The sequence below is a fragment of the Podarcis muralis genome, chromosome 2 (genome assembly GCF_964188315.1).
Source record: "Podarcis muralis chromosome 2, rPodMur119.hap1.1, whole genome shotgun sequence".
NCBI lineage: Eukaryota > Metazoa > Chordata > Lepidosauria > Squamata > Lacertidae > Podarcis > Podarcis muralis.
The window spans coordinates 19837684-19859441 of NC_135656.1; the positions used below are offsets into that span (position 1 = coordinate 19837684).

Genomic DNA, 21758 nt, shown 5'->3' on the forward strand with positions numbered 1-21758 from the left:
AGGCCACGTTTGAATCCTGGCCCTGACGTCCCCCACCTTTGGTGCAGAGCAAGGTGTTCAGCCAAAAATTTGTTGTTGTTTCGTTGTTTAGTCGTGTCCGACTCTTCGTGACCCCCTGGACCAGAGCACGCCGGGCACCTCTGTCCTCCACTACCTCCCGCAGTTTGGTCAAACTCATGCTGGTAACCTCGAAAACACTATCCAACCATCTCATCCTCTGTCGTCCCCTTCTCCTTGTGCCCTCCATCTTTCCCAGCATCAGTGTCTTCTCCAGGGAGTCTTCTCTTCTCATGAGGTGGCCATAGTATTGGAGCCTCAGCTTCAGGATCTGTCCTTCCAGTGAGCACTCAGGGCTGATTTCCTTCAGAATGGATGCGTTTGATCTTCTTGCAGTCCATGGGACTCTCAAGAGTCTCCTCCAGCACCATAATTCAAAAGCAATTCAATTCTTCGGCGATCAGCCTTCTTTATGGTCCAGCTCTCACTTCCATACATCACTACTGGGAAAACCATAGCTTTAACTATACGGACCTTAGCCAAAAATATAGGCAGGCAATGAAGAAATAATCATGTGTGGCCCAAAACCTGAGAGGGGAAGGGGAATATTGCTCCGTCCCCTGCTTGGCACTCCTGCTTACGTCCTCTTGGCTGACAGAGTGCTCTTGACACCCCTGGCAGGGGTGGGAGGCTGCAAGCAGAATTGCTGCTGCTGCTGCTGCTGCTTCTGTTTCATGAACCAAAGAGCTTTCTGCATTTGATGTTTTCCACCTGCAAAGCAGAGTTTGCTCCCTCCAAAGCTTGGTTTCCCCCCACCCCCTCATGTTGGCACAAAAGAGCTGTGGTTTATCACCGCTGCCTATTATAGTGTGCAAATGAACAAGTGATTTAGAGAGAGTTGGGGAGGGGAGCAAATTTCACCTCATATCCTCATCAGAGGCGTTGTTCCAAATTTATTTTCAGCTTTCCTGGTATTCTGTTCTCTGCAGGGATTCCTCTTTTAAGAAGGAAAGAAAAGTGGCTTAAGTCAAAGCGATGGCCTCGCTGCTCATCCCATTGTGGGGAGGAAGGTGACTCGGCTGGCTGACTCCATAACTGGAGCGTACTCATAGAGCTTTCACTCTACATTAGAAGGGTGGTATTAGTGGTAGCTGCTTACCTTATTCTCACTGTGCTGCTGCAGCCTTTCAAGTCACAGAATCAGCCATTAAGTTGTAGTCACCATCTCATACCCGCCAACATGTCTTCAGTGAAACTAGAGATGTCCTCTCCGATGAAAATAGGGACGTTCTATTCCATACCCTCCAAGATTTCTCCAATGAAAATAGGGATGTCCTAAGGAAAAGTGGGACATTCCAGTCCCTGATCTATGGCTATGCTGACCGGGGACCGGAATGTCCCACTTTTCCTTGGGACATCCCTATTTTCATCAGAGAAATGGAGTGTACCGTAGGACAGAATTCTAAACTGGAATGACTCTTTAAGGCAGGGCCGTCTTAACTGTAGGTATTAGGGGTGCAGGGCACCCGGGCAACGGGCTCTCAGGGGTGCCAGGCCAAGAGTCCGGGGCCTGAGAGTTGGATTCTGGGGAAGACCCCGCCCGTCTCTGGCACGAGTTCGGGCGCAAGCAAGCTACCGATGTGTTGAGGCGGCTGGCCGTCTGGCTCCACCCTTCTGCGCACCTGGGATTGGCGTAGGGCTGTGGAGAGGCCCGCACAGAGCGTGCTGCCCTCCTGACGAGGCGCCTGGCCTAGCGGCGCCATCTCGTGCTCCTCTGGGCCCTGCTCTGCCCTGCCTGCGTGCCTCAACGGCCAGCCCAGAGCACACTGCCCCTCCCCAAAACAGCTTGACAACTCTGGGTAACCTGGGGGGGGGGAGCGCCGGGCGGATTTTTGCACCCTGGTGCCACATATGCTTAAGACAGCTCTGCTTTGCTGTTAGTTTTATATCCATGGCATTTTTTTAATAAAACAATTTTAAAGGTTGTTTTGGAGCCAAAGAACAGTTTAAAAATAAGCAAACATTTGCTGTGTTAAAGCATTCCAACAAATCAAAGCGTACCCCTCCCCCCTACGTATCTCGTCTTGTAAAAGTATCTCGGACATAACTGGAGTCAAGGGAAGAGTTTCAGTCTTGTAGATTCTAAGTAAAGATTGCAAAGATACAATATATTTCAATACAAATTAGATAGGCACACACATCCAGCAACCGCAGGGCTGTTTTTCCAGTCTAGCTGAATTTTGTTACCGTCTTCGGCATTCTCAGCAACGTGTGCTCTGCACCAAGAGGGATACTCTAATCAAATTTAAGATGCCATTGCTCTGCAGTGGATCTTATAAATCATGCAAGAACCTTTCAAACTTCATCCTGGGGAGAATTCTATGTGTTTGATTTCATGCTACAGAGAAAATTCCAGCTAGGTGCAAGCAAACTATATGCGCAAAATCTTCTCCTAAGAAATGCTAATGGAATCGCCCAAGGGATAGTTTGACCTTCTTAGCTGTGATATTTGTCTGACTTCCTTCCGCCTGCTAAAACTGTTAGGAGCATGGTTCATAGATGCCTCCAGAGTGGGAAAGTGTAAAACAGACAGTGAGAAAAGACACTTGGGTCAAAAGAGAGAGAAAGGGACCAATAGCCAAGATTCGTGCAGTGAAATAAACAGTGTGGTGTAGTGGTTAAGAGCGGTAGTCACGTAATCTGGGTAACCGGGTCCGCGTCTCCGCTCCTCCACATGCAGCTGCTGGGTGACCTTGGGCTAGTCACACTTCTTTGAGGTCTCTCAGCCCCACTCACCTCACAGAGTGTTTGTTGTGGGGGAGGAAGGGAAAGGAGAATGTTAGCCACTTTGAGACTCCTGAAGGGGAGTGAAAGGCGGGATATCAAATCCAAACTCTTCTTCTTCTTCTATTAGATGCATGGGAGACATATAACATCCAAAAAGTGAAAAAATGTAAACGCCCTTGGTCCAGTATACCTGAGGGAGCGTCTCCACCCCCATCGTTCAGCCTGGACACTGGACAGTGTTGTCCCCATCATCCAAAAGGGGGGGGGGGGAGAAGGCCCAGGTTACTACTGACGGCTCAGCTTGGTGCTGATACCAGAAGAGGTCCTAGAACAGGTCAGTTTGTGAGCCCTTAGGAAAGGATGCATGGGTTTCCCAAAAACAATTTGTGCCAGATAAATCTCATTTCTTTTTTGACAGAGTTACAAGCTTGGTGGATCAGGGGAACGCTGTGGATGTAGTGTATCTTGATTTCAGTAAGGCTTTTGACAAGTCCCCCATGATATTCTTGTGATTTGGATGTGTGTATGTGTGTGTTGAGAGAGAGAGAGAGAGAGAGAGAGAGAGAGAGAGAGAGAGAGAGAAATTTCCACAACACACATGCTCTTTCTCTCCATGCAGAAAGTTCCAGGTTCAAATTCCCAGCATCAGGTAGGCTTGGAAAAGACCCTTATCTGGAGTCCTGCAGTCACTACTTGAGAATGTAGACAGGAGGAAACTTGATGGATCAATGAGATGATCATGATAGGGCAGCTTGCTATGTTCTCTGTGTAGCTGAGGAGCCCACCAAGATGATAGATATATGAATGTGATGGTCTTCCCATCTTTCTCTCCACCACCTGGTATTCAGAATTATACTGTCATCCATGCATGTCTCTAATTCTTTAGAAGCCATCTAAGTGGCTACATGGCTGTGAATTCTACCAGTTATTACACGCCATGCGATGGAGTACATCCTTTCATCACTCCTTTTTTTTAAAAAAAGATATTTATTAGAATTTTACAAAATGAAAAAAGAAAAAAGAAAGATACAAAGTAAAAATAGATAAAAAACAATTCCATCTTTCCATCACTTTCTTTCATTTGCTTATTTCCCGGAGCTCCTCACACCTCCCTTTTTGTATTCCAGTTCATTTTTATCTATTAATAGTCCTTTTTTTTCCATACTCCTTATAGCATTATAGCTAAAAACCACATAACTTTTCATCCAACATCATTCTAACATTCATTAATTTTACAATATTTCTGTAGATAGTCTTTAAATTTCTTCCAATCTTCTTCCACTGACTCTTCTCCCTGGTCTCGGATTCTGCCAGTCATTTCTGCCAATTCCATGTAGTCCATCACCTTCATCTGCCATCCTTCCAGGGTGGGTAGATCTTGTGTCTTCCAATACTTTGCAATAAGTATTCTTGCTGCTGTCGTGGCATACATAAAGTTCTATCCTTCTTTGGCACCAATTGGCCGACAATGCCCAGGAGAAAGGCCTCTGGTTTCTTCAGAAAGGTATATTGAAATACCTTTTTCATTTCATTATATATCATCTCCCAGAAAGCCTTAATCCTTGGGCACGTCCACCACTTTCATCACTCCTAAGCCTCCTGTCAATCAGCTTCACTGGGCGACCTTGAATTCTAGTATTATACCCCATCCCTCTCTGTGTCATGGCATCTTCTCCCCCCCACATCCCTCTGGTCTCTCAGGGAAACTTTTGAACTGCTGATCTTAAAACGCACCACCCACAAGTCAAGCCGAGATTTATTTTATTCTGCTTTCACATTTTGGAAGAGGCACAGCAACATAGCTGTCAACTTACAGATTTGAAAATAAGGGACCAGCAGCCTCGAAAATAAGGGATCAGCAGCCAAAATAAGGGATTTCCCCCCCCCCCCCACTGTGTGCCCCCGCTCCAGACTGACGTTTTCCCCGGCAAGGGGATTCTGATTCCGAGCACAGGTATGTTCAACTTCTGAGCCCCTCCGAGCCAAAGGCAGAAAGCCCAGCCAGCAGCCAAACGAAGCCTCAAGCGGTGGTTCCCACAATGCAGCAACCCAGCAAAGGGGATGCAGCAAGGAAAACCACCATCACCTCTCCGCTGGGAAGCGCTGAGCAAAGGCGAGTCCCCAGGCAACACAGTCGATTTGATTGGCACAAGGCATGCAAGCTCCACCCCCCCAGTCGTTCTTAGACTCCTTTTTGGGTGAGCAATGCAGCCAAGCAACACAGTTGGACCCTCCCTCCTCCCTGGCTGGCAGGGAGGGAGGGGGAGGAGCTGCTTCCTTTGAATCCCAGGAAGTTTAAGGGACATCATCAATAAGGGACAGCAGCGTGACACGGCGCTGGGATAAGGGACTTTCCCGCCAAATAAGGGACTGTTGACAGCTATACACAGCAGTTACCCCAGAGGAGGCTTCTGAAGGTATTATTTACTGATGTGCATCTCTTCTTACGGGGTTCCCTAATCCATTTATTTCACCCCCACAGAACCAGTTCTGCCTGTTCTAGGAATCGCTGGGGCTGTTCAGCAACATTTGGAAGGTCACAGTGTGTTCACACTTGATGCAGAGCCTTAAAATGAGAGACAACAGCTCCAGCTGTTGGGTTCAGAGTGTCTCTCTGTCCCTTCCTGCTGGATCCTGCCCACAGCTCCATTTCCTAACCCATCAGAGAGGCCTGCTATGACTTGCAGTTTACTGCTAAACGGCCTCAGTCCTGTATACAGTGGTACCTCGGGTTACATACGCTTCAGGTTACATACGCTTCAGGTTACAGACTCCGCTAATCCAGAAATAGTACCTCAGGTTAAGAACTTTGCTTCAGGATGAGAACAGAAATTGTGCTCCGGTGGCGCAGCAGCAGAGGGAGGCCCCATTAGCTAAAGTGGTGCTTCAGGTTAAGAACAGTTTCAGGTTAAGAACGGACCTCCGGAACGAATTAAGTACTTAACCCGAGGTACCACTGTACCTGAAGGAGCGTCTCCACCCCCATCGTTCAGCCCGGACACTGAGATCCAGCTCCAAGGGCCTTCTGGCGGTTCCCTCATTGCAAGAAGTGAGGTTACAGGGAACCAGACAGAGGGCCTTCTCGGTAGTGGCGCCCACCCTGTGTAATGCCCTCCCTTCAGATATGAAGAAATAAGCAGCTATCCTATCTTTAAAAGACATCTGAAGGCAGCCCTGTTTAGGGAAGTTTTTAATATTTAATGCTGTATTGTTTTAACACTCTATTGCGAGCCGCCCAGAGTGGCTGGGGAAACTCAGCCAGATGGGCGGGGTATAAATAATGAATTATTATTATTATAAGATCTATTCCCATTGGCACCCTTGATGTATATTTCTTTTTTCATCTCCCTTCCAAAATCTTTTGTATTGATTTTGTATTGATTAGCCATGTTCAAATATATAAAAGGATGTCACATAGAGGAGGGAGAAAGGTTGTTTTCTGCTGCTCCAGAGAAGCGGACACGGAGTAATGGATCCAAACTACAAGAAAGAAGATTCCACCTAAACATTAGGAAGAACTTCCTGACAGTAAGAGCTGTTCGACAGTGGAATTTGCTGCCAAGGAGTGTGGTGGAGTCTCCTTCTTTGGAGGTCTTTAAGCGGAGGCTTGACAACCATATGTCAGGAGTGCTCTGATGGTGTTTCCTGCTTGGCAGGGGGTTGGACTCGATGGCCCTTGTGGTCTCTTCCAACTCTATGATTCTATGATTCTATGATTTAAGAATCTTTCGACTTCAGTGGGGAGCTCCTCCTCTGACTCCCCCACAACCCTCTTTGATGATCCGTCCATGTAATTCTGTTTTTTAACCGCTCCCCAAAGGCACTGCGAGGCTCTCTTTTGGCCTTTGACTTGTCGTCCACTTCTTCATCTTCAGATCTACACAAAATCAATTACAGGCCTCCTGCTGGCTTGTTAACAAAATCTACCACTCTCTGCTATTAATTGAATGGAGAGGAAGGGCGCCATCGGGAAGCCTGGCCACACAGAAGCCTCTCAATAGCTGTCCCTTAAAATCTCGGCTAGCCTCAAGACTGCAGCGATATGTGGGATGATGCAGAGAAATGCACCCCCCCACCCAACCCCCAGCCAAAAGCGGGTTGAGCTGAGGCTAAGCAAAGCATATTGTTCCCTTCTTCAGACACAGATGAAGATCACAATAAATTATCTTCTCCTTGCATGCCTCGCTGTCAGCCTTTGATCAGTGACCCGTGATAGTTCTGCTGCATCCGTTATAACTTTGCTTTGCTTTGATATTTGAAGGATCTGAGTGTTGAGCTGGGCAGTCCTTGATTCAAGTGTTGCCCCAGCTGCAGAACTTACTGGGTGGCTTCTACTTACTGGGGGTACCACAGGGGCAGTTGCCCCGGGTGCAAAATTGTTAGGGAGCGCAAAATTTCAATATCCATTTCTGCGTCAATACAGCTGTGAGCTTCTGTTGCTGGGCTCCACTGAAAATTGCAACCAGAACATGCAAGAAGTTTTGTGAGGGGTATTATTAGAAGTATTGTAAAAATGGACAAGGGGGAGGATGATTTGTTAAGAGATGTAAAGGCAATATAAAGTTAAGAAATGCATAAGAAGTGGTTAAAACGGTGGATCATCAGAGGTGCTGATGGAAGTCCAAAAAGATTGTATAAGTGATAAGTTTAGTGGTACCTTTTATAATTTATATGTTAAAATTAATTTTAAAAATATTATAAAAAAAGAAAAGAAAATTGCAACCAGAACAAACAACCTGACCAAAGAATTGCTTGGAACTTTCTCCCTGCGCTCTCTCTCTCTCTCTCTTTCTCTGTGTTATCTTGTTCCCGCCTCCTCTATAGGTTTGCCATATGTATACATGAAGGTCTGAAGAGGGCAGTAATGAGTCACTCATTGTGTCAGGCTGTGGCTGTGGCTGCATCTTAGGCCATTCTGATAGGCAGCTGCTCTCTAAGGACTTAGAACATGGATGGGGAACTTGGGAGGTCCTTCAGATGTTCTTGGCACTTCAACTCCCATCAGCCCCTGCTAGAATGGCTCAGGGATGATGGGAGTCTTAGGCCAGTGTTTCCCAAACTTGGGTCTCCAGTTGTTTTTGGACTACAACTCCCATCATCCCTAGCCAGCAAGACCCAATGGTCAAGGATGATGGGAATTGTGGTCCAAAAGCAGCTGGAGACCCAACACTGCCTTAGGCAAAGGTCTTCCAGGATCTTGCTACCTGAAATCCTTTTAAGTGGAGGTGCCAAGATTATTCATGCAAAGTCCTGATGGGGTGTGAAAATCCCCCAAACACAGAATAGATGGAGAAAGTTTCCAGGGTCTTAATATATGTGAAAAGTCTGCTTTTTGTTGTTGGTTTTCCTAGTGCCAGAAGCTTGAGAAGGCTGCTTGCTAGCTGGCAGCTGCTTCTTATTGCATGTTCAAGTACGTTATATATCTTAGGGAACAAAAGGTGTTCTGTGTCGTGAATCCTGATTACTCAAGTGATGTTCTTAACCTTTTACAGGGCCATAAATAACACTGGTAGCCCCATAGCCTTTTGCTATTACAGAGACGTCTGATTAATTGTCTCTAGTGTGCTGCACTGAGCGGGGAAAGGAAGGCAAAGCTGTGATTTCTTTCCCAAACAGAGAGAAAGGATGGGTGACGCCGCTGACTCCAAACAGATAACGAAATTATGGATTCACTTCTACTGCCGTGTTGTTGTTGATCGTTATGTGACCTGCGTTGTTTGAGTTGTAGAAAAGTGAGGTGTGAATGTGTTCTGTAACTCAGCAAATGGCATAATATTGGCAGTGACTCAATACAGAGAGAGTAACATGGATTCTACTTGTGCCATTCCTTCTAAATGGGGTTTCCCCACAGTCATCTGGTTGGCCACTGTGAGATCAGGGTGCTAGGCTAGATGTGCCATTGGCCTGATCCTGCAGACTCTCCTTATGCTCCTATGGTTATGCAGCCAAACTGTTACATTTCCAAGGCGAACATTCATTCATTCATTCATTCATTCATTCATTCATTCATTCGATTGATTGATTTTTTGTTTGTTTGATTTTTTAAATTACCTAAATTTCTGTTTTACATTTTAGAATGTTCACTTAAGCAATCTTAAAATGTCAGTGACTTCCCTTCCTCTTTTTCCATGGTTCATTTTGCACAACATAGATCCCTGCTTATTTTATATAAACGAAACCGTTCAGTATTCCATTATTACATCCACCAAAACTTACGTACACTGTTGAATTTATCTTAATGCTGCCCGTGTTTTCAGATAAACACAATTTTCCTCCACATATTCAATAAACATTTTCCAATCTTCTTTAAACGTATGTTCTTCTTGTTCTCTTGTTCTATGTGTTAGGTCCGCAAGTTGTGCATATTCCATCAATTTAAGTGCCATTCTTCTTTGGCTGGGATTTTGTTCGTGTTCCATTTTGGGGCTAAGAAAACACGAGCCACGGTAGTGGCATACATAAATAACAAATGATTGATTAATTGATTGATTTTTAACCTGTCCATCATCCCAAAGGAGACCAGGCAGGGTGTCATAAAAATAGCTTTGCTGGATCAGACCAAAGGTCTCTCTATTCCAGCATTCTGAAATGCTGGAAGCCCACGAATAAGACATGAGTGCAATGCTGTTGTTAACTGGTAACTGCTATTTATAAGCATGCCCCCTCTGATCTCAAAGGGTTGTGTACGACAACCCTAGTAACTAGCCATTGATAGCCTTTCTCCTCCATGAATCTGTCTACCTACCCCCTTTTAAATCAATCCAAGTTAGGAGCCATCACTCCAGCTTCCAAGTTAAAGGTAAAGGTAAAGGGACCCCTGACCATTAGGTCCAGTCATGACTGACTCTGGGGTTGCGGCACTCATCTCGCTTTATTGGCCAAGGGAGCCGGCGTACAGCTTCCGGGTCATGTGGCCAGCATGACTAAGCTGCTTCTGGCAAAACAGGACAGCACACGGAAACACCATTTACCTTCCCACTGGAGCGGTACCTATTTATCTACATGCACTCTGACATGCTTTCTTTTTCTTTTTCTTTTATAATTTTTATTAAGGTTTTCAAAATATTACAAAAATAAAAAATAAAAAGAGAAAATACAAAATAAAAACAGTTAAAAACAATTCAATCTTTCCATGTCTTATCTTTCATTTGCCTGTTCCCTGGACCTCCTCACACCTCCCTTTTTTGTATCCAGTTCAATTAGTTGGTTCAGCAAATCCTTTCCCTCTTTGTTTTTATCCTAATCTTTAGTCTTAATATATTATAACTTTAAATTATCACCTATTAACAATCTATTTTTGCACATCTTTTTAACATTGCTGCTGAAAACCACTTAACTTCAATCCAACATCATTCTAACATTCATTAATTTTGCAGTATTTTTGTAAATAGTCTTTAAATTTCTTCCAATCTTCTTCCACCGACTCTTCTCCCTGGTCTCGGATTCTGCCGGTCATTTCTGCCAGTTCCATGTAGTCCTCACTCTGACATGCTTTCGGGTCATGTGGCCAGCATGACTAAGCCACTTCTGGCGAACCAGAGCAGCGCACGGAAACGCCGTTTACCTTACCTATTTATCTACATGCACTCTGACATGCTTTCGAACTGCTAGGTTGGCAGGAGCTGGGACAAAGCAACAGGACCTGTCTCGGGGATTCGAACCGCCTACCTTCTGATCGGCAAGTCCTAGGCTCTGTGGCTTAACCCACAGTGCCATCCGTGTCCCTAGGAGTCAAATACCACCAGTACATCAATCCACGCTTCCCTTTTCCTAAACCCAGTTTCTCTTCCGCCTCTTGAATAAGCAGTCTGCCTAGCATTTATTAGCAGCGACGGTGCAGAGGCAGAGTCACTCACTGAAGGGAACAAACTGCTGAAGCTTTTGCCCTGTAGTGCTTTCAGATTCGTTTGGCTTGGCTGTCAGCAGTACTCCCACACCAGCAAGTATTGCTTTGGGTGCCACCAGCCTCCTCTTTTTTGAGGGCCCCCCAAAAAAATCTACTTCCAGCTACTTGCCAGAAGCACACCGTCACATACATTCAACACTGGGAGGAGGAAAAGCAGCAGGAAACCCCATGGAGGAGTGGGGGCCAAGCTCCAGCGGGGAAGCCTTTTGAAATCTATGACACAGCCAATATGTGCTCTGAAAGCAAACGCTGCAGGCACAAGAATAAGCTATCAGGGAGGCGACAGTCCAGAAGGCTGGTGGCCTAGCAGGAAGCTGGGGTGGGGGCTGGAGTTTGCTGCTGAGGCCAAGTATTGGGTTGTCAAGCCCAGAGCTGGAGCTTCTGATTGTAACTTGAAGCCAGTTTGGGACTAAAACTCCCATCAGCTCCAGTCAGCTCAGACTGATGGGCATCATCAGGGCCAGATTTAGGTTTGATGAGGCCCTAAGCTACTGAACAGGACGCGGGTGGCGCTGTGGGTAAAACTCAGCGCCTAGGGCTTGCCGATCGAAAGGTCGGCGGTTCGAATCCCCGCGGCGGGGTGCGCTCCCATTGTTCGGTCCCAGCGCCTGCCAACCTAGCAGTTCGAAAGCACCCCCAGGTGCAAGTAGATAAATAGGGATGGCTTACTGGCGGGAAGGTAAATGGCGTTTCCGTGTGCTGCGCTGGCTCGCCAGATGCAGCTTGTCACGCTGGCCACGTGACCCGGAAGTGTCTGCGGACAGCGCTGGCTCCCGGCCTATAGAGTGAGATGAGCGCACAACCCTAGAGTCTGTCAAGAGTGGCCCGTACGGGCAGAGGTACCTTTACCTTTTTAATAGGTATCTAAAGCCATTTTTCACATAACAAAATACGTATTTTATCAAAGTAATTGTTGAACTGAAATACAATTAAGAAGTATGTTAATAGTGAAATACAATTAAGAAGAAGTATACTAATAGTGAAATAATTATTAAGCTCTAACTTAAAATGATTTTTTACTCATAACAAACTTAATAATGCAAACACATTGGCATTTGGCAATAACAAAAGTTCCTTTAGAAACACAATTTACAAAGACTCATAATATAGTCTCTAGAAACTTGCTATAACATGAAATAAGAATAGGCATAAATATATGGTGCAAACTACTAATAATTATAAATAGCAGAATGTAGGCCCCCTATATATAGAAATGAGCAAACCAGTGATATTTTAGGGAGCAGGCTAGCAGGCGGGGCCCATTACTTACATCATAGGAGCCTACACAACACCAAACACTGTTGCTGTATGGGGGTTTTATTTTACTTCTTTTTTATCTTATATTTTGGAAATATACATCCAGTTTCTTTTTCTTTATTTTTTGGGGGCCCCCAAGAGAGTGGGGCCCTAAGCTATAGCTTGTTTAGCTTATACATAAATCCGGTGCTGGGCATCATAGTCCAAAACATCTGGAGGGTACAAGGTTGACGAAGATAGCTTTAAGCAGTAGTGCAGATAGATAATTTTATACACCAGACTTAATGGCCCAATAGGGGAGTCCTGGAAGACTATTGGTGTGATAGACACAAAGCTCTCTCTCTCTCTCTCTGCCTGTATATGTTCAGGCAGGTGAAAAATGGGAGCAGTATCGCAGACAGGGGACCTGGTGAACTGAAGTTCTGTAGAAGAGAGATCAAAGTCAGCCAGCTTGGGCTCCCCTCCAGGTTTGAGTGGAACTAGTTTGAGCATAAATCTGAAGGGACGTGCTGCTCCTGGTGCTCAATTTGCTGCTGTTTCCTGCACATGGGAGATTTACTGCTTTTGTTGCACCACAAGCATGTCTATAATTCACTAACATAAGCCAAGGAACATTGGAAAACTAGGACACCAAGAAAGTTGGTCTCCATTCATTCTTATACTTTTTATTTTATTTTTTTAAAAAAGTTTTTATTTTTTTAAAAAAGGATCTGGGTCGCTGGTACAGAATGCTTGCACTTGGTGCATGACCTGACAAATTCTTTTAAACTGACAGCTGTCCATGGTGCTGAATTGGGATTGTGTTCTGCTATGAGACTAATGGCCATAAATTTCACACACAGAGGCACGTGCTGTGTCACATTCTGAAGGAATATGAGCTAAATATTAGTGTTATGTTTGGGTTGTCAGGGAATGGTCTGAAGACGAGGACTGGGGAATGCATTCTGTGGCAGACCATCTTCTCTCCGATGGAGAGCTGGAGGGGGAAGAGTCGCCCCCCCCCTTGTCCACAGCGTGTCCAGAAGCAGAGAGAGCTGAACAGCTTAGGGAGGAGTTACCCAATTACAAGATAATGACAAGGGAGCCAGAAGGGAGGGAGCAGCTAGCCGAGACATCACTTGAGAGTGGGGGTGACCCTCCCCTCCACGGACTCGGAGGTCCGAATGTATCAGAGAACAAAGGAGTCAGAGGGAGGGAGAAACTTCCCATTGGCACCTAAAATGCTGCAGAAGTCAGAAGGAGGATTTAGAGTAGCCAACTGCCCTTCGTGCGGTGAGCTGAGCATTTGTGCTTGCAACATGATGCTGTAATAAAAGGACTATAAATATATCAACTGTTCATTCATTCTTATCTGTGAAGTTGCCGAAGGGTTTGCACTGACTGCTGTTCACGTTTGCTGCCAAATGCAAGCTATCCTGTTCGGGAGCTTTTTTTGGGGGGGGGGGGTGTCACATAAAATGCAACCTTGTCTGTGCCAAACGACACTAATGATTCCTCCCTTCCCATTGGACATTGCAATGGTCTGATCCAGGAAAGCATTGCTCATCTCTTGCCTCTGGCACTATTTGTATCTAACAGCATAATTGCTACACGCTGCTGCAGTGTGTGTCTTACTCGGCCGTGTATCTAGATGATCATAACTGACTCCCATCAAATGCTCAACACGCCTGCCGCAGGGATGGAAAACATCCCTTTTCTTCGATATTTTTGTGATTCGTTTGCTGAAGGGGTTTACCATAAAGTCACCAGGAAGGGCATCATGCCCAATGACCGTACCAGACTTGAGCAGTATCTCCATCCCCGGTCCAGATTAAGACTCCAGGAAAACGAATGTGCAAAGCGCTCCTCCTCATTGCTTTATCTGAGGGCTGGTTTTATTTTTAAAAAAGTGTGTGGTGGTTTTGCTCACATTTTTAAAACTGGAAAACTGAGAATGTAGGTCATGTCTGTATTCAGCAGCTGCCTATGCCTTAAGCTTGGCTTCTTGCTCTGTGGTGAAATGTTCATGCCCACGTTTCTTCCTTTCAGAACCTTGGGGGTGGGAGGCAGTTCCATGCCATTCCAACTTGCGATGTTTTCATTATTATTTTCAGCTGAGGATCCCTGTTTCCAGTGGAAATTTCCATTGGCCCTCCTTTACGCACTGTTCTTTAGTCCCGTATCACAAGATGTGGGCCTCTCAGTAATGACACAGGGCCTAGACCAGCAGTTTTCAACCTGTGGGTCCCCAGATGTTGTTGGACTACAACTCCCATCATCCCTGAGCTCTGGCCTTGCTAGCTAGGGGTGATGGGAGTTGTAGTTCAACAACATCTGGGGACCCACAGGTTGAGAAAGGCTGGCCCCGTCCCCAAAAGAAGCTTCACAGCAAGGCTATATGGTCCAGTATCTGCAGGTGAAGCTGTTTGTTCACAGGACTTGTGGCCCCTTCTCAATGTTATCGTCATGCTGTTAACGTGCACCTTTTCACCCCGAGGGCTGCATTCTCTCTCAAGGAATGTTTCCTGGGTGGCGACCAAGGCAAAAGTGGGGCAGAGCAATGAATGTAAATTTTACCTTTATAAAGGTAACAACTGTCGCATCAGGAGAGGCAGACCAGGTCTTCTCCCAATGCGACATTCGCACACAGCATCTCCTGTTGCTGCACAGCCCAGTTGCTGCCAGGTCTCTTCTGCCCCCCTCAAGATTGGCCTAGGACCCTCGTACCTACGGGACCACCTCTCCCGGTATGCCCCATGGAGGACCTTAAGGTCCATAAATAGCAACACCCTAGAGGTCCTGGGCCCTCAGGAAGTTAGATTAGCCTCAACCAGAGCCAGGGCCTTTTCAACACTGGCTCCGGCCTGGTGGAACGCTCTGTCTCATGAGACCAGAGCCCTGCGGGATCTGATTTCTTTCCGCAGGGCCTGTAAGAGTTGTTCCACCTGGCCTTTGGCTTAGAATCAATTTGATTCCCTCCTCCTCTTTCTTTTTTCCTTCTCCTCTGAAGAGGCTGCATCTTAATGTTTTAATGCTGTATTTTAATATTGTTTTTTAAGTTGTATTTTAATCAACTTGTTTTTATTAGTCGTTGTTAGCCGCCCTGAGCATGGTCTTGGCTGGGGAGGGTGGGGTATAAATTATTATTATTATTATTATTATTATTATTATTATTATTATTATTATTATCCCAGCGGGTGTCTGTAGAGGCCTCAGCCCCATAGAGTTGGTGCACCTGCCCTGAGGCTTTCATTTTAACCAAGTGCATCTCCCACAGATCAAACATAACACGAGAGGGTGCTCTCTCTTCATATCCGGACCACTCCCAAGATCAGCCATAATGTTTCATTCTCTCCATTCATTCGTTTCTCTCAGAGCCACTTCAATAAGTAAGTGGCAAAGCATGCCACCATGAACAAATGATGCCAGGTTAAAATGTTTTTTATTACCTGGGTTATGAAGGCGCCCTAAAGACGTTAAAGCAAAGATTATGGGATAATACACACAGTGACTTGCGATCTTGATCACACACAGTCTGTGGTCTGTTGGCAGTAGGATACAATACAGTGGTACCTCGGGTTACATACGCTTCAGGTTACAGACTCTGCTAACCCAGAAATAGTGCTTCAGGTTAAGAACTTTGCTTCAGGATGAGAACAGAAATCGTGCTCCGGCGGCGTGGCGGCAGCAGGAGGCCCCATTAGCTAAAGTGGTGCTTCAGGTTAAGAACAGTTTCAGGTTAAGTACGGACCTCCAGAACAAATTAAGCACTTAACCCAAGGTACCACTGTATGGGCATGTCTTTAAGTTAACACCTTACATTAAAAACCTGACAGTACCAAATTATCGAAGGTTATTCACCAAAGCCAGACTAAACGTCTTTCCTTCTGTAGTGTTGGATGGCAGGTTGAGAGGAGTTCCCTACCAGGACAGACTTTGCTCATGTGCCCAAGACATCGATTCTATAAAACATATTTTGCTGCACTGTGCAAAATACGAGTAAGCCAGGGCTGAACTGATCTTACCCTTGCTGGTACCTTTCCCAGGAAAATCAGAGGCTCACTATGTCAGGTTCCTATTGGAAGACCGGACAAACGCTAGAACATTAGCAGTGGCAAAGTTTTTATCGGTGGTTGCAAGAACCAATGATCCCTATCTTTAAGTCTGAACAAAATGTTTGTTTAACCTGGAGGTAAAAGGTAAAGGGACCCCTGACCGTTAGGTCCAGTTGTGGCCTACTCTGGGCTTGTGGCGTTCATCTCACTTTATTGGCCGAGAGAGCCAGCGTACAGCTTATGGGTCATGTGGCCAGCATGACTAAGCCACTTCTGGTGAACCAGAGCAGCACACGGAAACGTTGTTTACCTTCCCGATGGAGCGGTACCTATTTATCTACTTGCACTTTGACGTGCTTTCAAACTGCTAGGTTGGCAGGAGCAGGGACCGAGCAACGGGAGCTCACCCCGTCGCGGGGATTTGAACCGTTGACCTTCGGATCGGCAACTCCTAGGCTCTGTGGTTTAACCCACAGTCTCTGGACTGTAATAAAGATAGATTGATTGAAAATGTTTTGAATTCGCATTCTGTTCCCTCTGGACTCCTCCTTTTCAGGTGAGACCAAGACAAGAGTTGAATCATCCTTAGGATGTGCTAAGCTGTTGTAAGTGTTGCATATTCTCTAATACTTTATTTATTTTATTTGTTTGTTTTAGGTGGAAAAATTTGCCAAATACTTGGATCCTAACGATCTAGGCAAGATCAACTTCAAAGATTTCTGTCACGGAGTGTTTGCCATCAAAGGTAAGCATCATCGTCATTCTTTGCCTCCCATAAATCTGCTCCAGGTCGTTTAGAGAAGCCCAGGGACAGATTTGAGGGGTAAGAGGAAGGAGAGGAAGTTCTGTTGCGCAAGCGGAAAACCTTGCACAAATGGTACAACTTTGCTCTGTTCAACCCTGTGTGCCCACAGCATAAGCTGCTAAAACAATTGTCTGTTTGGCAGAGCGTTCCCTTAACTTCAGAATCGATGGTGGTGCTGCTCAGCTTCTACCCAGTGGAAAACACCTCCCCTGATTGCAAAGTTGTTAGTGTCCAAAATCAATTGAGGGCAACTGGGTAATCTGAGAACGGCTGCGTGAGTGTGTTTATTGGTGGTGACTTTGCGTTTTACAACTTTGAGTAACAATTATGAGATAAACGCCGGGATCTGGCATGTTAGGAATGGGTTCCCAAACCTCATTGCTGGAGCATGTCTGCGGGCCTTAAGAGGAGCTAAAATGACTTGTAGAGAAAAGAAAACAAGTCACTCTGTTGGATGCACCCCTGCTACTCAGCCGAAGGCCTGAGCAGTATTGATTTGCCCCGCTCTTTCCCAATAGAAGAACAGTAGAAGGGATTTCTTGTTGCAGCTGATGTTCAGGCAGGCAGGCAGGCAGGCACAGGGTGTGAGAAGCATCACCATTCCCTAGAAAACACTGCCAAACTTCAACTGGGCCAAAACTGCACCAATTGTCTTGTTTGTTCCTGGGCACAGGGTCTAACTCACCAAGACAGACAGGCAGGCAGGCAGGCAGGCAGGCAGGCAGGCAGGCAGACAGACAGACAGACAGACAGACACACACACACACACACACACACACACACACACTGCTGCCTTCTCCCATTGCTTTGTCCAAGCTCCTGTGAGCAAATAATAATAATAATAATAATAATAATAATAATAATAATAATAATAATATTTTATTTATATCCCGTCCTCCCCAGCCGAAGCCGGGCTCAGGGCGGCTAACAACAATAAAATAATACAACATTCTAAAATCATTTCATTATAAAATTAATTCAAATCAAATTGATGGCAACCATTGGGCTAGAGTTCTGTGAAGATTGCCAGAGGAGGGAGTCAGGCTGTGCCCTGGCCAAAGGCTTGGTGGAACAGCTCTGTCTTGCAGGCCCTGCGGAAAGATGTCAAGTCCCGCAGGGCCCTAGTCTTTTGTGGCAGAGTGTTCCACCAGATCGGAGCCACAGCCGAAAAAGCCCTGGCTCTGGTTGAGGCCAGCCTAGCCTCTCTGTGGCCTGGGACCTCCAAGATGTTTTTGTTTGAAGAGCCTAGCAGTTCAAAAGCATGCCAGTGCAAGTAGATAAATAGGTACCGTTGCGGTGGGAAGGTAAACTGTGTTTCCGTGAGCTCTGGTTTCCATCACGGTGCCAGAAGCAGTTTAGTCCTGCTGGCCACATGCCCCAGAAAGCTGTCTGTGGACAAACACTGGCTCCCTCAGCCTGAAAGCAAGATGAGCACTGCAACCCCATAGTCACCTTTGACTGGACTTAACCATCCAGGGGTCCTTTACCTTTTATATTACACCTAGAGGCTGTAACCTTCATGGCTTCACCACCTGTCGAGTTATTTGTCCTTGCTTTAATTCCTGTCTAGCCTGCTGAAGAGTTCTGGAGAGCTCGAAAGCTTGCATGCAATTTTGTGATGTTTTGGTTGGCAAAAGGTTTTCCTTGCCAAATTTTTTAAAGAAGGGCTGGAGCTCAGCAATAAAGAATCCACTTTACATGCAGGTTCAGTCCCCAACCTCTCCATCAGGTCTGAGAAGCAGCACGCCAGCCAATACCACAAGACCGCGAGGCAGACGGACCAATGGTCTTGAGCTGGTGTTACATAGCTTCCTACCTGTCCTATTAAGGATTTTGCAATTGCATTTCCTCTGTCTTTCCTTTCTCAGTTTAAATGAATGAGGACCTCCCCCTAGCAGCCGTGTTTAGAAGTCCCCTCTCTAGGTCCCTCTCTAATATGGTAAACTTATACAAAAAAACACACAAAATCAAGAAAACTAAAGCAAGGACAGTGATCCAATACTTTTTTTTAGATCCCACCAAGGGCCCATTACTACTACTACTACTACTACTACTACTACTAAATTAAATTTGTATGCTGCTCTTCACAACATAAAAATACAGGATAAAAACAGGATTAGAAACATAAAATACATAAGAACAACTTTAAAAACCTCAAACCAATAACACACACACACCCCGTTCCCACACGGTGTGGTGTGTATCTTGTTGAGTTACAAAAAAAACTATTCCTCAGCTTGGAAGATTTTTTAATTTTATTTTTTTTTTAAGTAAAAAAAAAGACAAAGATGTCTCTGGTACAAGGAATGACATTGAGCCCTGACTGCAGTTGCTTCAAGAAAGATGGCTTCAGGACAGGTTATGCCAATGCCAAAACCCAACCCCCCCCATTCTGGAGTGTTCCGCTCTGCCCCCAACTCCTTGAAAGGACTCTTTTCCCGTGGGCTCCACAAGCCCAGAGTTAGCAGTGCCTACGGGGAGGTAGGTGAGGTGGAGTGTGGCCTTGGCGGGGCTGCAGGCCTCCAGTTTTGCCTTCCAAGTAGCATCCACTACGCCAAGGGCTGGGGAGTTCCGAGTCGCCTCTGACTTTTGGGGGGCTGCTGCTGCCAGCCAGCCAGTCAGCCAGAGCTCTGTGCCCACCCATGTGTCAGGGACAGGACTGAATAGGAATGGTGGGGGCCGCCTCCCCCTTCTCCTCAACCTTCCAGGAGGGCAGTATAGATTTAGAACAGCGGTTTGCAGAAGGTCATATTTCAGAGGCTGCAGAGGGCAGAAGCTGGGAAATCTTGGAACAGCAGGAAGAAGAAGCACCAGGGGAGAGATAGCTGACAGACTCAGTGTCCTTGGAAAGTATTCCTGACCCCCCTTCTAAGACCAGGCAGGCATTGAGGGTATTAGAACAAAAAGCTCAGTGGCAGAAAGCTCAGATCAACCGGCGCAGAAGTGATGTCAAATAAGGGAGACGTATGCGGGTGTGACTTTACTTGGAGCAAGGCCATCATTGAATAGAGACTACATTCTCTCTCTCTCTCTCTCTGAATACTGAATAAATTATGTGGTAAGGACTCTTTGTATTTATCTGCTTTTTTTGGCTGCCACCAGGGGAGGGATAGGATTCCCCGAAGCCTTGACATAATGGAAGGCTGCTGAAAGGCAGCCGGGCTGCTGGTAAGGGTGACCAGGGCAGGAGAGGTGCCCACACAGGAGCGCCAACTCCAAGGGCTGATGCAGTTTTTGGCCCCTGGCTCACGCAATATCAGGGCATTGTGTGCACAGCGTCATGGCTTCCCACAACGCCATGCATGGACCCCCTCAATCCCATTAAGAAGATGGTGCCTCTGCTACAGGAGACGTCCAGGCTAACTGCATTTGAAATGTGCTCTGATTCAAAATCGGGGGGGGGGGGGGATGCTCAGGTTACATATACAGTGGTACCTCGGGTTACAGACGCTTCAGGTTACAGACGCTTCAGGTTACAGACTCCACTAACCCATAGATAGTACCTCGGGTTAAGAACTTTGCTTCAGGATGAGAACAGAATTCGTGCTCCAGCAGCGCGGCAGCAGCGGGAGGCCCCATTAGCTAAAGTGGTACATCAGGTTAAGAACAGTTTCAGGTTAAGAATGGACCTCCGGAACGAATCAAGTTCTTAACCAGAGGTACCACTGTAAGCCTGCAGTGCACTGCAATTCCCTGCTAGCAATGAAACTCACTAGGTGACATGGGGCCAGTTTCCTCTGAGTACAGCTTTGATACTGGAAGCGAAGCAGGGCAGAAAAAAAATGGCTTAAAAGCAGCAGTGTTTACAGTGGTACCTCGGGTTAAGTACTTAATTCGTTCCGGAGGTCTGTTCTTAACCTGAAACTGTTCTTAACCTGAAGCACCACTTTAGCTAATGGGGCCTCCTGCTGTCGCACCACCGGAGCACGATTTCTGTTCTCATCCTGAAGCAAAGTTCTTAACCTGAAGCACTATTTCTGGGTTAGCGGAGTCTGTAACCTGAAGTGTATGTAACCTGAAGCGTATGTAACCCGAGGTACCACTGTATTTACCCGTTGCATTTACACCCCGCTTTTCCTTCAAGGGGGACATGGGTAGCGCTGTGGGTTAAACCACAGAGCCTAGGGCTTGCTGATCAGAAGGTCGGCGGTTTGAATCCCTGTGACGGGGTGAGCTCCCGTTGCTCGGTCCCTGCTCCTGCCAACCTAGCAGCTTGAAAGCACGTCAAAGTGCAAGTAGATAAATAGGTACTGCTCCGGCGGGAAGGTAAACGGCGTTTCCGTGCGCTGCTCTGGTTCGCCAGAAGCGGCTTAGTCATGCTGGCCACATGACCCGGAAGCTGTATGCCGGCCAGTAAAGCGAGATGAGTGCCACAACCCCAGAGTCGGTCACGACTGGACCTAATAGTCAGGGGTCCCTTTACCTTTACCTTTCCTCCAAGGAGGTCAAAGTAGAGTACAAACTTCTCCCACGTTCCATTTCACCCCTGCGAGGTAGGTCAGGCAAAGAGATGGTGACTGGCCCAAGGGCTCCCAATGAGAGTTATGGCCAAGTGGGGATTTGAACCCAGAGCCTCCCAGGTTCTGGTCCCACCGTGCTGGCAAGAGAAGGGAGTATTTCATTCTCCTGCCCTGCGTGCAACTTTTTCATGCACAAAGCAAAACACCCTGCTGTTCCCTGCTTGGCACATGTGTGGATAAAATATCCATGACTTCCACCCAGGCCGAGTTTGGCCTTTGGATATGTTTTCTCCCCGCCCCCCTCAAAAAATGCAGGAATTGGCCCTAAGTCATTGAACAAAGAGTGCTGATGCTGAATGGCAAATGCCTGGTCACCTGTGGGTAGAAAAGCAAATTAATAATGAACTCGGCCTCTGTTTGTTGTTACATCCTAGCAAAGTCTAAAACAATTACACACCCTGAAGAAAACAGTGCCAGTCAACTGTGTAATTGGCTTTCTGTAACACTGCTTT

General features: G+C 46.4%; 1 protein-coding gene across 3 annotated transcripts in view; it reads left to right on the top strand.

The window, feature by feature from the left end:
- RAB11FIP4 (RAB11 family interacting protein 4) overlaps positions 1-21758 on the top strand; it is a 211044-nt gene that overhangs the window by 53803 nt on the left and 135483 nt on the right. For all 3 annotated transcript variants that reach the window (XR_013391779.1, XM_028711385.2, XM_028711404.2), the window contains exon 2: positions 16639-16726. Coding sequence is in view for 2 of the 3 variants with exons in the window: in XM_028711385.2 (XP_028567218.2) it covers positions 16639-16726 (88 nt within the window). In the remaining variant the exon portion in view is untranslated. The remainder of the gene's footprint in view (positions 1-16638; positions 16727-21758) is intronic.